The sequence below is a fragment of the Rhinolophus sinicus genome, linkage group LG01 (genome assembly GCF_036562045.2).
Source record: "Rhinolophus sinicus isolate RSC01 linkage group LG01, ASM3656204v1, whole genome shotgun sequence".
NCBI lineage: Eukaryota > Metazoa > Chordata > Mammalia > Chiroptera > Rhinolophidae > Rhinolophus > Rhinolophus sinicus.
The window spans coordinates 34639589-34657226 of record NC_133751.1 but is presented as its reverse complement, the minus strand read 5'-3'; the positions used below and the strand labels follow the sequence as shown (position 1 = coordinate 34657226).

Genomic DNA, 17638 nt, shown 5'->3' with positions numbered 1-17638 from the left:
TTTCTTTATGTCTTCTTTGATTTTTTAAAAAAATGTCATATAGTTTTCAGTGTATAGGTCCTTCACATCCTTTGTTAAGTTTATTCTGGTTACTCTCTATATGCTGATGACACTCTAGTATATATGGCCCACTCCCATCACTTTCCAATAACTAGACCTACATTTTATTTTTATCATTTCCTATTGCTATCTCAAAAGTAAAAACTTCAAAACTGAACTCATTTCTACACCACCTTCTTGGTTCCAACTCTCTGTGAACTGTTCCCTATTCCTCGATAACCCATTTCTTCAGTCTCCAAGTTCTGTCGGAGGTGAAGAAATCCCATTGAACCTGTTTCACTTGGCCTGTGCCCTCTATCTTGATTTATTCCAGACTCATCATTTCTATCTTGGACTAAAATAGCCATAGTTTAAACTTGTTCTTTTGCTTCTGTGTTCTCCTTTTGCTCCAACTTCACATTGCTGCAATTATAATCTTTGAAAGATGCTGCTATAAGCATAGAGAGATGATTATTTTCTGTTTTAAAAACAATTTTAGAGTTTCTATTGTGCACAGGTACTGTCTGAAGTTCCTTTAAATTTGTCCACAGCACAACTTTTCATCCTTATCTCTCTGCTACAAATACTATGTTTGAACCATCCAGAAATTCTGGCCAGGCAGCAAACATTTCATGCTCCCATTTTTTATAGATACATACCTGCGGCATTACATATTCATTATTTGTAAACTCATTTCCCTCAATGGACAGTGGGTTCTTCAAAGAGAGAGATGCAGTCTTTGTTCTCCTTTGTATCCATCTTAGGCCAGTGTCTGAGATAGAACAGGTGTTGGCTGACTTCTGATTAAATGAAGCTATGCCCACCCAACAAGCCTATACATTTATTGAGAAAGTACCGCACATTACAGTGATCATGTGCCGTGATCATTTTCCTCTACTTGTGAAACATCAGTAATAATTGCCTTTTGTTATGGAAATTTATTTGCTGAAGAATTCTGTGTCATGAATGACAGCCAGAAATTACAATGCTGAAAAAAATTTATTAAAGGACAATGTCACCTCCTCACTACAAATTTCTTCTTTTACTTTCTTTAAGTTTAGTCTTTCAGACACAATTAAATATATTTATATCATTCTAATTTAGGTTTGGAGAAATCTTTTTGTGATTTTATGTTGACTCTAAAGCTCAATTATCCTTGACAATTTAAAAAATCCCATATGTATGTAATAAGATGTTATATCCAGTGTCTGCCAAGGCATGAACAAAGTAGATGCTCCCTTTCAAACGAAGGCTACATTGTAGGATTTGTAAAAAGGAGATGATAGAAAACTTGCTTTGTAAGCCTGACCTGACCCTGGACTTCTGCCTGTAAAAGAGTTTAAGGAGCCAAGAAGTGGATTACTTTTGGAAAGCTGCTGGTTTATTTTGTGTTCCATCTCCCTTCAAAAGAGTAAGGCTTGGTATTATCAAAAATAATTTCAGTAGTTAAGAACATGATGTTCTCTAACTATAGAATGTACTTGTTTCACAGTTTATTTAATTCATTAAGGAAGGAACCACCAGAATAGTAAAGCTGGATTAGAAAAATTTGATAGGCTGACTATATATAAACATTGACAAAAATTGGTACGTGATTTTTAGGTTAAATACAAAACTGATTAATGTACTACAGGGCAATAATACCCTAAACCCTGGGATTATTTTATCTGAAGGACAGAAAGTATTTGCATATATAGATACAAATGATGTGAAATATGTAGATGAAATAAAGCCTACCAATTAACATGTAACTTTACAGTTACATGTAAAGTTTTAAAGCCTTATGAATAGTATATGATAATTATAAAAAGTTACATTTTCTGAGAGAATAAGGTAATCTTTGAGTGGGCTCTTAGAATAGGCATTGAAAAGACGTTCCTTATCTTATTTCTATGTTTTGGACAATGTTAGTTAACAGTCCCTGACTGTCATTTCAAGCCTGGTAAGATGTACATCAGTGGGTCCCTGTAGTTGGGGATACGGTGGACTGGTTTTTGATTCCCATCTGAGGAGTCAGAAGTGCAATTGTTAGGCTTGCCGGTTGCTGGTCTATGAGCCAAAGAGGAGTGACTATTTTGGCTTTCCTGCACTCCCACAGCACAGCAGGGCAAAGTACATAAGAGCACTTTTTGTAGGTCAGACATGGAAGGTGCAAACATGTAACAGAAAGTGAGTCATTTAAAATTCTGTCCGGCAGGACTATTGAGACCCTGCAGAGAGAAGGGAGACTAATCACTTGGTTGATGCCTGGGGGCTCAGTGAGCAAAGGTCTGAGGAGAATGCATCACCAGCATCTAATAGAATGCTGGTAAGAGGTCCCCAGTGGTCTCTGGAAAACGGACAGCTTAGTCAACGTAAGAATGTCCAGACCTGTAGAGAATTTTTATAAAAACGTATTTGAGTCCAACAAGATATGTCTGGAAGCAAGATCACAACAGACTGAGAAAAATGCCCTTTAGAATGGTAATTTGCAGCTTCTCTTACTTGGAATTAAGGGACCATAAGGAAGATTATGTGAAGGCAGGAAAAAGCATGGTGAGGATGGAATTACAGGATAGTTAAGATTATGTGCTCTCTTACAAGTGGTCAAGCTTTAGAAGAAGGGGTCTCAAAAGATGGTCTAGCTTTAGAAGAAGGGGTCTAAAAAGAGGCATTTCAGAAAACATTTGTTAACCTAGATGCACAGAAACAATGGACAGAGCTTGCTTTTGGCAAAGATAAACCTTTTATTAAAAAAGTTATATGCCTGCTGCATGACTACCCGCCATGACCTGCCCAGTTTGGAATTTATGATCAGATCACCCTGTGAGGTCACTTTCTGTAGAACCCATTTTTCTTCCACAGCTTTAAACAGCTGGCAGGCAGAGCACAAGTCAAGTTAGGACTTCGCTGCTTTAATCCTTATCCTTTCCTGTGATCTTAATGCAAGCAATTAATAAGACTAAAGCAAGAATGGATGATGAGGAATTGAAACATAATCCTTTCCTCACAGGTCCTTGATTTCAGGCTTGCTTGCAGTAAGCAGGCCCAACCACTGCGGAAGAAAAAAAAAACAAAAAACCCCAAAAAACTTAGTGCTAAATCACAGGCAAAGTTTTGACTGGAAATTTTTCTTCTCTTCTAAAAACATTTTAATACCTGTGAGTGACCAACAAAGTTATGACACCTGCCACAAATTTCCTACAGGCAGCAGGTGGCCTACAAAGTACAACATAAGGTTGCTTAATGCGTTTGGCTTGCTTAATGGAAGTGTGTGTGTGTGTGTGTGTGTGTGTGTGTGTGTGTGTGTGTGAGAGAGAGAGAGAGAGAGAGAGAGAGAGAGAGAGAGAGAGAGAGACAGATAATGTGTCTTTTTCAGCATGACCTTGCTGCTATCTTTTGAATTCAATAAGTCTATGCTCTCAATTTCTTCCCTGTGGGTAATTTTTATCTCTTTAAATTAAATATCCTTAGCTCAATAATCTTGCGTTCAAATCTTGTGTACTCACTGGTACAATGAAGCATGAATTTACAAAAACCCTCAGGAATACTGTGCTCCTGATACAGACATGGAAAAGTATTTACAGAATTGTTGGTGTGTCAGCTAAATGCACTCTGCTTCAGGATATTGGCTCTCTAGAGGTGTCATTGTTTTTATATGTTTCATTTCATTTTGTCACTAATCACGGTTCTGAAAGACAAATACTTCATATGTTTCATTTTATTATGTAACATGGCATGGGTTTACATTTGGCTCTGCTTTTCTTTGCATAACTGTACATGAGCTAAGATAGTCTCCTAAATATAAGTAAGATAATGTTCCTTTAATGCTTTTGAAATGTACCACAATATTTTATACATTATTTTTATGAGTTTAATTCTACTATTGCATCAGTAAATGCATTTTCAGAATTCTTTTCTGAAGCAAAAAAGTTCTGTACATAAGTGATCAGAGGTTTTATGTAAAATACTACCATTGATTAGGTCAGAAATGAAGTTTATTTACTGTTCCTTGTCTGGAATGTTCCTTGCCCTGACTGCTCATCTCTTTCTCCCTGCCTGCATTCAGATACTTCCCGGACCATCTTACCTAAGCTTGAACTCTTAATTATTTTCAATTTCTTTTTTCTGCTCTGTCTTTAAAGCGCCTGACATACGAGGTCTGACAATTAAGGTGCAACGGTATTGTTAACCTTTTTTGATATCAGAGGGATCATTCATTAAGAATTTATACCAACTGGACAAAGAGTTAACCAAGTTTACTATTTGGAAGTGCTGAAAATGTTGTGTGAAAAAGTTAGACGATCTGAACATTTTGCCAACAATTCATGGCTCTTGCATCACCACAAATGCACCAGCTCACACAGCACTGTTTGTGAGGGAGTTTTTAGCCAGTAAACAAATAACTGTATTGGAACACCCCTTCTACTCACCTTATCTGGCCCCCAATGACTTCTTTCTTTGCCCAAAGTAAAGGAAATATTGAAAGAAAGCTATTTTAATGACATTCGGGACATCAAGGGTAATATGATGACAGCTCTGATGGCTATTCCAGAAAAAGAGTTCCAAAATTGCTTTGAAGGGTGGACTAGGTGCTAGTGTCAGTGCATAGCTTCCCAAGAGGAGTACTTCAAAGGTGACCTTAGTGATATTCAGCAATGAGGTGTGTAGCACTTTTTCTAGGATGAGTTCACGACCTTAATTGTCATACCTCAATTTGGTACAAAGGATAAAAGAGCTCTGAGTTTGCCAAGAAACCTAGGTTTTAGTCTTGACTTTCTCTATTGTGACCTTTGAGCATGTATGTGGGATTTCTGAACTGCGTGGGTTAATTCTTTTTGGGTCTGTCTTTCATTAGCTTTGTAATTTTGAGTTGTTATTTAAACTTTCTATTCCTTAGTTTCTTAGATATAAATTGGGCTGTTATTAGAATGAATTAGATATTACAAATCGATCTCTTAGAATAGTGCTTGGAATATAGTAGGGACTCAGTAAGCGTTAGTTAACTGTTATCTCCTCCAGGAGAAAGGCTCCAGGGTCTGCTTCCTAGCCCCTCTCTTTCACTCCCTTTCCTCCTTTCTTGGTAGGGCTCCCTTGCTCCCTCTGCGGGCCTGCAGTGGCAGGATCAAGCGTTGTGGTTGCTATGGTACCGATGTAACGCGGTAACCAAAGAGACCAAGGCCGGAAGCTCTGGGCAGCTACTTGGGGCCCGCGGATGTGATGCAGCAGGCTGGGGTCTCCAGGTAAGTTGGCTAGCGGCGGATGGGAGCCCGCGGAGTCGACTTAGTGAGGGAGCTCCTGGGGTCTGGGCAGTGAGAGGAGCCCGGTGGGACCTCGGGAAAGGAGACTGGGCTCGGAGTGGAGCCGGGACGCCCGGTCCGCTGGAGTTTGATGAGCCCCTGACATGTGCCCGACACAGGGCCAGCCCCGTGGGCTGCAAGACTTGGCCTTGACCTCAGGAGTTGAAAGTTTTTTTCTATAAACAAACGACTTCCCGGCCCATGGTGCTAATGGAAGCCTGAACCGAGGGTGAACCCCAGACAGCGAAAGCGGACCTTGAGGAATGTACTCCTACAACCCACCCTTTTAAAATGCTAGCCTCTTTTATCCTTTGCACTTATTTGCGCCTTATGAAAAATTTGGTGCCCTGAAAAAGCATTGTCACACCCACTTTTGTAGCCTCCTTTCTGTATGGGTGGCCACATGCACCCACTTCATTCTAGAAGTAAGTACACTTCTCCCAAGTAAGGGTCGCAGAGAGGGCTACCAGATTCCTGAGAACTCAGAAGCTGTGGAACTTCTTTCTTTCCTAAATCAGCATTAGAGGTGCTCAGATATATAGGTTCAGTTATGTATTTTTTTTGAACCCTGACTTTTTAAATTCAAAGTTAGTAATTCTCAAAAAAAAGTTATATAAAGTTGAAGCTTCACAGTATTAAAACTATACAAACTGTATGCTAATGGCAAGTGAAAAACACACACAAAAACACAAAAAAAAAAAGCAAAAACAAAACCCTCTGCCTCCCTTCCTCTACTACCTTATCTTAGAAGCTACATAGAGGCCTGCCATGACCTACCGTAATATTGCTGGTTATACTAGGTATTATAAATTCATTATTTGAAAGTACCTCTGTCCTTTGTTTATTTCCTTCAAAACAATACTTTCCACAATTATTTCGTTTTTAATTTTTTCTTCTTTCTTTCACCAGAGTGTAAGTTCAGGGATGATTGGTACTATCCCTGTCTGGTCCACCTTGTTCCTTAGTGCTTAACCTGATACATGGCACAGAAGAGGTGTTCAAAGTATATTTGTTGAAAGTCTGGTAGGGTATGTGGAAAAAAGAAAACAAGGTTTGTTGAAGTGGAAAAGAGGATGATGTGTTTGTTTAAATTTTTTTTATATGTGCAATAAATTTAAAGCAGTAGAAAAAAATTAAAACTTAGCACATTATTATTGGCAGTACACTATTTGTAGGCCCACTACTAATTGCTGGGAATTCAAAGATCAATGGTAGGACTGCCTTCAAATATTTGAGATACTCGGGGAAACAACATCTATATACGCAAAGCAACAACAACAACAAAATAACACAAGGCAGCAGTAATAGTAAATGAGTGTAATACACAGGATGTCCTTACAGGAGAAGCTCACTTTTGATGGAAGAAAGTTTCATGGTAGAGATGTCCTTCACACTGAACATTGAATAAAATAAAACTTGGCCAGCAGAGTAGTGGAAAATAAAGATTGGGATGAATAATGGAAGATGTTAAGTACCAAGCAGAGCAAGGTTTTGTTTTTTTTTTGTTTTTTGTTTTTGTTTTTTCCTTCCCTATGGCTATGGGGAACTATTTAGAGACCAAAAATTTGTGACCTCATTACATGGAAGCAATCTGACACCCAAACAATTTTTAATGGTTTTTAAATTTATTGCTGTAAAATTTAGAAAATATTTGATGTCAAACAGTGCTTTTTCCAAATTTCCATTTCACTACAGGTTAAGAGTATGAAAGGTGAGAATGATATGAATTAATCATTTTAAGTATATAGAACCATATTTAGATTTCAAGTCTTAAGAAGAGCTAACGGGAGTGGAACAAAATTGTGATTTCTGGCTTTGTCACCAATCTTGGACAAATGCCTTAATTTTCCCATTCATAAGGTATTCACAAGTGAACACCTAGTGTAATAGTGGGTTGTAGGAAAATGAGTGGAATAGGTTAAATATATGAACGAGCTTAGGTTTCTGAAAGGTATGATTTATAAATTGAACACTTTCATTGTTATTTGTAATCATATAAAGTTTTTAATTGATACAGAATTAATAATTGTATATTGCTTTATAGTTGTGCCTTTCAAGTTTTTTTGTTTCTTTGTTTCAGGTGCACAAAACAAAGTAATAGACGTTTATCATTTATATTCCTCACACTGTGTCAACCCCTCTCCCCCCATCCACTATCCCTCTTCTGACATCGCACACAGCCATTACATTACCACTGTCTCTATTCCTAATGCTGTGCTCCACTTCTTGTAACTATATACATACATACATATGTACATATACATATATATATATATAAACTTGTAGTTGACATTCATTATTTCTCAGCTTCAGCTTCAGGTGTACAGTGCAGTGATCAGGCATCTACATCTTCCCTGAGGTGGTCTCCCTAACGAGACAAGTGTCCATCGGATACCCTACAAAATCTTTACAACATTGTTGATTACCTGACATCAAATTGACAATTGGCATAAAATGTGGTCTATCTTGGAAAATGTTCCATGTGTGCTTGAGAAGAACATGTATTCTGTAGCATTGGGGTGAAATGCTCTGAAAATATCGATTAAATCCAAGTGGTCCAATGTGTCATTTAAGGCTGTTGTTTCCATATTGATTTTCTGTCTGGAAGACCTGTCCCTTGTTGTCAGAGGTGTGGTGAAGTCCCCTACTATGATAGTGTTACTGTTAATCTCTGTCTTTATGTCAGTCAATATCTGTTTTATATATTTAGGTGCTCCTATGTTGGGTGCATAGATGTTTACTAGGGTGATGTCCTCTTGTCGGATCGATCCCTTTATTATTATATAGTACTCATCTTTGTCTTTTAATATATTCATTTTAAAGTCTATTTTGTCAGATGTAAGTATTGCAACTCCAGCTTTTTTCTTATTTACATTTGCATGAAATATCTTACTCCAACCCTTCACTTTCAGCCTGTGTGTGTCTTTTGGTCTAAAGTGAGTCTCTTGTATACAGCATATACAAGGGTCTTGCTTTCTTATCCACTCAGCCATCCTATTTCTTTTGATTGGAGCATTTAATCTATTTACATTTAAAGTGATTATTGATAGGTACATAGCCATTTAAAAAAATTGTAGTTAGATTGTTTACATCTTTCTTCTGTTTATAGAAGTCCTTTTAATATTTCCTGCAATGCTGGCTTGGTAGTAATAAATTCCTTTAGTTTATTCTTTTCTGGGAAGCTCTTTATCTCTCCATCAACTTTAAATGATAGCCTTGCTGGATAAAGCAATCTAGGTTGTACGCCTTTGTTTTCCATCACTTTGAGTATCTCCTGCCACTCCCTCCTGGCCTTCAATGTTTCTGTAGAAAAGTCATTTGATAGTCTTATGGGAGATCCCTTGTATGTAACCCTCTGTCTTTCTCTTGCTGCTTTTAGGATTCTCTCTTTGTCTTTAACCTTTACCATTTTAACTATAATGTGTCTTGGTGTGGACCTGTTTGGGTTTATCCTGGTTGGAACTCTCTGCACTTCCTGGACTTGTATGTTGGTTTCTTTCACCAGGTTAGGGAAGTTTCCGGACATTATTACTTCAAACATGTTCTTAATCCCTTGCTCCCTCTCTTCACCTTCTGGTAGTCCTATGATGCGCATGTTGTTGCACTTGATTTTGTCCCAGAGGTCTCTTAAACCATCTTCATTGTTTTTATTCTTTTTTCTTTTTGTTCCGTTTGGGTGATCTCTGCTAACTTGTCTTCTAAGTTGCTGATTCAATCCTCTGCTTCATCTAACCTGCTGGTAATTCCTTCAAGTGTGTTTTTTTTATTTCAGTTATTGTATTCTTTAGTTCTAACTGGTTGTTCATTATGATTTCTCTATCCTTCTTTATGTCATCACTAAGCTCCTTAAACATTCTTATCATCAGTGTTCTGAACTTTGACTCTCTCAGGTTGGTTACCTCTATTTCATTTGGTTCCAATTCTGGAGGATTCTTCTGTTCTTTTATTTGGAACATGTTTCTTTGTTTCCCCATTCTGGCTAACTCTCTGTGTTTGCTTTGATGTATTAGGTAGATGCCCTAGGGTTCTTAGTTTTTGCTGGGTTATCTTATGTAGTATGTGTCCTTTATGTTTGACTTGCACCACTTCCTTCTTCTCCTCTACGTGTGCCCCAAAGGTGACTCTTGTGTTGTGTATATTGTCCTGTTAAAGTTGATCTTTAATTGCTTTTGGCTTGTGAGTAGGTGGGATTGACTCTTTGGCTGACTAGTTGTGAGATTTGGCTCTGCCCACAGCAGGATGTTCTGCTGAGTGAGGGTTGACAGCTTAAATGAGGTTTGGCCTCTATATGCTCTTGTGCTTGTAGAGAATTTCCTCTGGGTATGTCACTTATAGGTCAAACCCGGTTAGTACTCTGGTTTGGTCTGGAGTTGGCCTCTGGGTGTGTTGAATCTTGTGCCTCTTAAGCTGTGCCCTGGTGAAGGGCAATTTAAGAACAAAGCAAACCACCAAGCACAACAACAACAACAAAGAAAAAAACAAATATATTCACATGTAAAAACAACCGATAACCCACACTCAACACAGGCAAAGATAGCAAACATATAAAAACAAAACAAAACAAAACAAGCAGCGCGAGTCTTGGCTTAAACCCACCAAATAATCTCCAGGTTGTCCTCTGCTGTACCAAAGAGTCCTCTGCGTATTGTGCAGGCAGGGCCGGTCACCTGGTGCCCAGAGTGACCTTGAGACTACAGATTTAGATGAGTGGGGCTAAGAGGTCTGGATGGTAGTTTCTACAAAGTCAGTGCAGTTTGTGCTCTTGCCTGCACGTATGTGCGCTTAGAGTGAGCACCACCAGCCCTGTGCCCAGTTCTCCTGAGTCTTAGGGCACTTCTTCTGTGTGTGTGTGTGTGTGTGTGTGTGTGTGTGTGTGTGTGTGGTGGGTGGGAGATTTCTGAGCTGCTGAAAGCCCAGAGCTGCGTTTGCCGCCTACTGCTGATCCCTGGGAGTGTCTCTGCAGTTGTAATTGCCCTGCCCTAGGCAGGCCAGAAAGGAGATGGAGGGGTCTCTTCTCTCCCAGCCCAGCAAAATCACACTCTTTCCCGCCTCTTCCCTGGGTCAGAGCTGCAAGCCAGTCTTCCCAGAACCTGAGCACTATGGCTCCTCTGTAATCTGAAACTACTCCTCAGTTCAGGGGCCAGCTAAAGTCTCTGGAAGGGTGGGGGTAGGATTGGGAGAGTGGGAGGAGGAGACCAGGTATGGAGTTTGTATCCTTTGTTCGACCTAGGGCCCAGCTGGAGGTCTCAGCTGAGGTTACTGCATCAAATGCTGGATATGTTGCCCTCTTGATGGGAGAGATCAGCTGTGGGATGCAGGGAAAGAGCCCACCTCCTGGGTTTTGTGGTCTCTGTTCAGTCCTGGGATCTCCTGCGTCTCTGCAGCTGAGGATGCTGGCCGTGTCTCCACAGCCATGGATGCGGGCCACGTCTCCACAGCCATGGAGGCGGCTGTGTCTCCACTCCGCTCTCTTCCCTCTTCCCCTACTTGCCCAATTTGCCCATCTTCAAGTAATCCTCGTCCGAGTCTGTTAGCTGTTCTGCGAGATGAGCAGAGAGTTACAGATGTTCCATTTGTGGTAAGATCCAGAGGAGGACTCAAGAAGTCCACCTTGCTGCCGCAATTCTGTGCAAAACGTCTGGCTGCTTGCCGCACGAAAGCCAAAACTCGAGAGCTCAAGTGTTTTTTTCAAGCTATAGAAAAGTTTCTTTATATTAAATCTGACCCAGAGGCCCATTATGTAAAATAGATGAAATCAGAGAAGCTGTGGATAAAGCAGAGCCTTTGATGCTCTCCTCACGTCCTTCTCAAGGTAGTTTCTAACATTTCCCCTTCCCTTGTATCTAAAGGCAACTTTCTCAGTTGTTCTGTAGGGAACTTGGTCATGGAATGTAAAAACTGGGTGACTTGAGTACCATTTAGTGCCTTGAAGCAGTGTTTATTTATCAAATAGGTGGGTTGGCTGAAAGATGGAGTGCAATTTGGAAGTCAATACTGAATTTTCTTTCAGGGCCTGTGTAGGAGAAAATGGCTTATACTTATTTAGTGGGCCACTCAAGCACAAGATAATATGCTAGGGATTATGTATTATCAGTCTTTTCCTTATTTAAAAAAAAGGAATAAAAAATACATATATATGTGTGTGTGTGTGTGTGTGTGTGTGTGTGTGTGTGTGTGTGTGTGTGTGTGTGTATATATATATATGTTTAGAATAAAGGTAATATCAGAGAAAATATTAAAGGTACAATTCTTTTAAAATTTTAAAACTACTATTTTTATTTAGATTTATTTTCATTTAACATTTCTTGCTTGGGTTTCTGATTTCTAAATACTATGGTAAACATTTTAATCCATCCAAAAGAGCTTGCTTATTAGACCCTTTTTAAATATGTGCTAAAGTAAAGAAAAAATCCTATTTATAGGTTTTTAACTTTTCAGGTCTAAGATTATCTGGGTCATTAGAAGAATCAACTAACCTTGGATAAGTTTTCAGTTACTAAAATTTGCCCATCTTGAGAACAATGATTTCCCAAACTTCCCATTCTGCCCATGGTATGATGATAAATTCTTTAGGAGGCTAGGACAACTCTTGATGAATTATCTGAGATCTAGATTTATAGCTCATTGTAATTTCCTTGTTTCCATTCTGTGGCAGCTGCCTTCGGTGCTTCGCTTGCATTCCCAGAATGAGAACTGTGTAGAAAGATCATCAAAGCATCATGGACAATATTGGGTCACATTGTGTGTATATGTGTGGGGAAGAATAAGGTTGGGTACAGAAAAGTGATGCAGCCCAATAAAAAAAGTAACTACAAAATTTTCCACAAACAACTGAATTTTCGGTATTTCATTACAAGAAAAAAAATTGAATGACCAAAGGTCAAATGGAACTCTGAGGTTTGCGTAATAGGTATTTTATCTGTATTTCCCTGGTTCATTAGGTGACTAGATTTTTGTGCTTTGCTATTCTTCCTACTAATGTTGTTATAGCCTAGTTGTCCCAAGAAAGGTGACTAATTCTCTGTTGGTTTTATGTAAGGAAACTGGCAGAACAGCATGACTCACAATTAAAATTTTCCTTTTTCCTTCATACAAGAAAATTGGCTTTTGTGTGTGACTCGATAAAACACTTAATTGAGAAGAAGCCATACTAATTGCATTCAGTGAAGTGAAATACCCCCCGAATAAGACCATTTATTGGTTAAATCACATTATAAGCAGAGCTATAAATATGAATCATCTCATCCTAATGAAATTCAAAGACTTTTTCTTCATTCATTTCAGACTTTGTTTATCAGATCAGCTTTATGCATATGTACATCAGCTGTAAAATTGTATATTTCAGTGTTTAAATAAAATTAAGTCAATTTAAATTATTTAAAATAATTAGACACACTAACTTTGGGGATTGTTTTATTATTATATTTTTAAATAATAATGGTAATGTTAACATTTTAGAACTTTTCATGAAAAACTTACTGACAGTAGACAAGGCCCAAGAGTTGGATTTCCTGTTTATGATCAAAAAGGGATATAGACTCTATGTTACAGGAGCAGGATAATTCCTGGAGGTTTTTTAAAGGTAGCTTTTGTAACCTCTGTTTCATAAAAATGAGATAAAGATTTTAACGTATAAAGAAGGCATAGAAAATACATCCTCCCTTCCCAAAAGCAAACAAAATCCTACTTTTCCATTCCTGGGGTACCTTTAGTTCTCTTTGATACTAAATTTAGCTTTGAGAGATAGGATTTGGTAGTTGAAAAATGAGTCTGAGTTGGATGTTCCCAAGTACTTCTTTTTGTCCTGGTATTGCCATTGTTTGTGTGGCTTTCCCTTTGATTATGAGTTGAGGGAAGGAACCATGTCTTATTTACCACTGTGATTTCAGTACCTATAATAAGGGTCACAAGGGAGCAGCTACATATATGCCTATTGATGGAAGGCACAAATACACTTAGTCTTATGATGCTCACTATATTACTTACAATATAAAATTATTTCATGAAATTTCATTTTGGAATTATCTTCGGAGAATAACTTCCTTCAGAATTTCCTCTAAGGCAGTAAAAATCTACCCTTTCTTGCTAGATTTGATTTCTGGATGTAGAGTAATTTGAAACTAGGTTTGATTGAACAAAGAAAGTAGTCCCTTTTGTTGGACAATATTGTTTTTAGTTTTCAGTGAAGCACACCGAAGTACATTTGTGTATTTGTTGGGGGTATGATGGACTCTGCAGTCAGTTTCAAAAGAAGCATTCCAAAAATGTTTTGATCAGTGGTTGCATCATTGACGTTATGAGATAGTCTCCCAAAGGAACAACAAAGAAGACCAAGTTATTTGATTGTGTAGACTGATGTCACCCTTCCACTTGGTTACTCCTGTTCTGGTACCTTCTCTCCTTAAGTCTTTGAGCAAAGCTTCTAGACTTAGTTTCTGTCCTGCCCTGTAAAACTTTTAGCTTTTAGTGACTCTCATTACCTAAGAATAAATTCCAAAAGTGTTAAGTTGGCATTTAAAGCCACTCATTACTGGGCCTCAGCCTACATTTCCAAACTTATGCCTACTTTTCCTTATCCATATAATCTATATATCAACCAAATGGAACCAGTCATCAGTTTCATTCAAGAGCTGTTCTTACAGTGTAGAATGTCCATCCAATCCTTATCATCATATGTAAGCCTAGCTTCTCCTTAAAGCCCACTTTAAATGCTAGCCAGTTTGATTTCTCTCTTTCCTCTCACTTCTTCTATTATTACATCTATCAATTTGATGGCCTTTATAATTTCTACGTTGTTTTATGGCTTTTATATGTAGGTCTTATATAACCTACTTGACACTATGTCATTTGAGCCCAGAAAACAAATGTCCTTGGGCCTTGACTCGTTCATGCCTCTCAGCACAGTGCCTTCATGTAGCAGAGCCTCAATAAAAATTCATGGGGTTGTGAGCACATAGGAACACATATATAAACTGATAGTAGCAAATAGTTTGGCACTTAAGACTAAGGACTCTATGATATTGCCTCTTCTATTTAAGAGTGTTTGGAATTTTTTTATTCAAATAAAACCTAACAGTTTTGAATGTAATTCAGCATTACTGAGGAAATTATTATAGAACCACGAATAATTTGGATACTCAGGAAACAGGGTGTTCTGAATAATTTAATTTTCTGGTTAACTTGGAGTTGGGTAGAAAATCTGTTTTATTTCACCTCTTGTTGAAAAATTATTTCTAGATATGCTAATTTCTGATCTTAGGCAAAGAGCATCATTAAAATTTTCTTTGATAAATGAGGATGTTAAGATGCCTTTGGGTAATTTATTACATGCCTTAATTCTCATTTTACAGTACCACATATGTTAAAAAAAAGAGGTTTTTAAGTTTGGATTGTATCTATAAGGTTCTTTTCTTTTCACTCTATTTAGCCTTGGATATTATTTTTGGATGGGAATACCTGATATATATTTTTATAACCTTAACATAGGAAGAGCCAGAATATATGTTCTATTTATCTTTATGAATGCATTCTTCACTTTCAGTTGAATATTTCCACAGTCTTTTGCCACATAATTATTGGTAAAATTTTATTTCCAAGAGATATATTATATTTATAATTTTATTAGTGTGTACATTTATATAACAATTAAGCTTATGTAATTTTTTTTATTATTTAACCTTTGATTTAGCCTTTTCAGTCATAATTATTTCTGTTTTTAAAATTTTCTTGAGTTATATGTAGTTTCGAATTTGTAAGTTAACTATTTTACCTCAGGCATAATTATATTGTCTTTGTTATTTTTCAGAAGTTTGCATAAATCAACAATTTTTAGACAATATTAAGACACTAATCATGAACACCAAAGACTTTGTAGTTCTTCCATGGGGAAAACCTGGACATTCGGTAAAGCTGAAATATAAGTAAGTGTATACATATTGATGTAAATAGAAATACTTGACTTAAATAAAAATTTTCTGTATATTGTAATGTATTCTTTTTACATGAGGTTATTTAGAGTTGAACTCAAATTTTGTCAATTCTATCACCATATTTTTCACAGCTGTAGTTTAAAAACTTTAAAAAATAAGGACTAAAAATATTTATTCCCCAAGAATCGAAGTGAAAAGCTATAAATGGAGGTTGGGCTTACTAACTATTAAAGCAATATAACAAAAAATTACAAATACTTTTATGACACTTGTTCAAACTTAAAAGAGAATTACTCTGAAGAAACTGAAATTTAGGGAGATTATTAGGGTGAGTGACCTTTAAAAAGGGAATAGAAGGTACTAACTACCCTAACACTTTGCATAGTTAAAAGATGTTTTATTGAATTTACCCTTCCCAAAGAGAGTATCTTCTGTCCTAGATTACCTGGTGGATGCATTCAGCCAGAGCCAAGCAGATCTGGGTATCCTGGAAATTTCATGACGTGGCAGGGTACCAGAAGTTTCAAGATATTGTCTGCCTTTGAGATCATCCAGAGTCACTGGAAATTCCCAAGTCCTTCCTCTCAAATATCACTAAGGGCCAGCCAGCATGGGTTGGGGACAAACTGTCAATTTTAATTTTAGTTTTTGAATTCTCTGATCCAGATCAGTAGTTCTGTGGGTATTCATTGTCTTCAGATCTTTCTTAATTCTCCCTTTACTTTTGAGATACTGTGTGTAAAATCATTGTGTAAATTGGAAAATGTTATATAAATTTATGGCATTATCATGATAAGGTTTACCATTTTTTGGTGGGGAGCAAAGCTATGCAATTGCTAGTATTACCATTTTTTCTTTTTTATGGAAAAAGAGAAGGGGGAATGCATTATTCGGTTTTGGTGACATGTTTCAAGTCTGTGTGTGATACAAAGTATGATCAAACAATACGGTGAATGTTTAAATAAAAACGATTATTACAGTAAAAGATGCATTGAAATTAATCCCCCACAATATATGCCCCCTCACTTTGAACACACTTTTCCCATTGTTCATGGCCACTTTCTGAAGCATTTCTAGAAGTCCTCTTTCATGAGTGTCTTTAGTTGTGCTGTCATGGCTGCCTTGATGTCCTGAATCATTTTGACTTTGGGGAAGAGCCAGAAGTTGCATGGTGCCAGATCCAGTGAATAAGGTGAATTAGGACATACCATAATATTTATATTTGACAGAACTTGCCATATACCAGAAGCGATATGTGACACGGAACATTGTCATGATGGAGGATGATTTACAGCACACTTTAAAACGCACCTTCTCTCAACCATAGCTCACACCTGACTGGACTGACTGCACCGAACAAGTTGAAACTTACCACACACACTGTTACTAAAGTTCAACACACGACTTCCCATATTGAAGATCCCTGCCTTTCCATTGGATAGTACTCGGCAGCAGCATTCACTGTATTTTGTGACCCACAACAGAAAGGCTCTGTGTTACACATCAATTCTAGAATACGGAAATTTCTGTCAAATAAAAACACTATGTTGTGTCCTCATCCACCTTATTCACTGGATCTGGCATTGTGGGGCTTCTGGCTCTTCCCTAAAGTCAAAATGACCATGAAAGGTAAATGTTTTGAATCAACTCATGAAAGAGGACTTCCAGAAGTGCTTCAGTGGCAAGAATGATGGGACAAGTGAGTTCGAAGTGAGGGGGAGTATTTTGAGGGGTATTAATGGCAATGTGTTTTTCACTGTAAATTTTTTTTTTAATTTACATGTTCACTGTATTGTTTGATCTCACCTGGTACTTATAAACACTCATCCAACAAACATTTATTAAGTACATGTTCTACATACTATACTAGGGGATGGTAGATATAAAAGTAGGAAATCACAATTTTTGCCCTCAAATAGCTTGTAGAGGATGTGAATAAGTAAAATTACATTTATGACATAGTGTGAAACATAATGTGATGTGAAAACACAGGGGACCATAAGAATATGTCCCAAACTTCTGAGGTGAGGTTAGGAGGTCCCCAAACTTTGCCTGAAAGATGCTGTTAGTAGGGTAGGTACTGGGTGAGAAACTTGGGCAAAAGCACAGAGACCACATAATTTGGGGCCTTTCAGACATATACAGTTGGCTAAAGTTTATAGAACAAAGTTGGAGAGAACGGCAGGGTTGTATAGGTAATAAATTAACATATGTGCCACACTGAGGAGTTTGGAATTTATTTTGGAGATGCAGGGGAATCACTGTTCTCTGGCCTGTATGTGTCCCTAATCCACCCATGATCCACAACCGGTATAAACTAGGACGGTAACACCTACTCTATGGTAATTGCTCTGGAGTTCCCATTCTTGGCCTTTCCTTATTCCAAGCCTG

At 37.7% G+C, this 17638-nt stretch overlaps 1 protein-coding gene across 1 annotated transcript in view; it reads left to right on the top strand.

The window, feature by feature from the left end:
• ZBBX (zinc finger B-box domain containing) overlaps nucleotides 1–17638 on the top strand; it is a 117587-nt gene that overhangs the window by 10595 nt on the left and 89354 nt on the right. The window contains exons 3-4 of the mRNA XM_074330499.1: nucleotides 5106–5261; nucleotides 15124–15238. Coding sequence (XP_074186600.1) covers nucleotides 15171–15238 — 68 coding nt within the window. The 5' untranslated portion in view covers nucleotides 5106–5261; nucleotides 15124–15170. The remainder of the gene's footprint in view (nucleotides 1–5105; nucleotides 5262–15123; nucleotides 15239–17638) is intronic.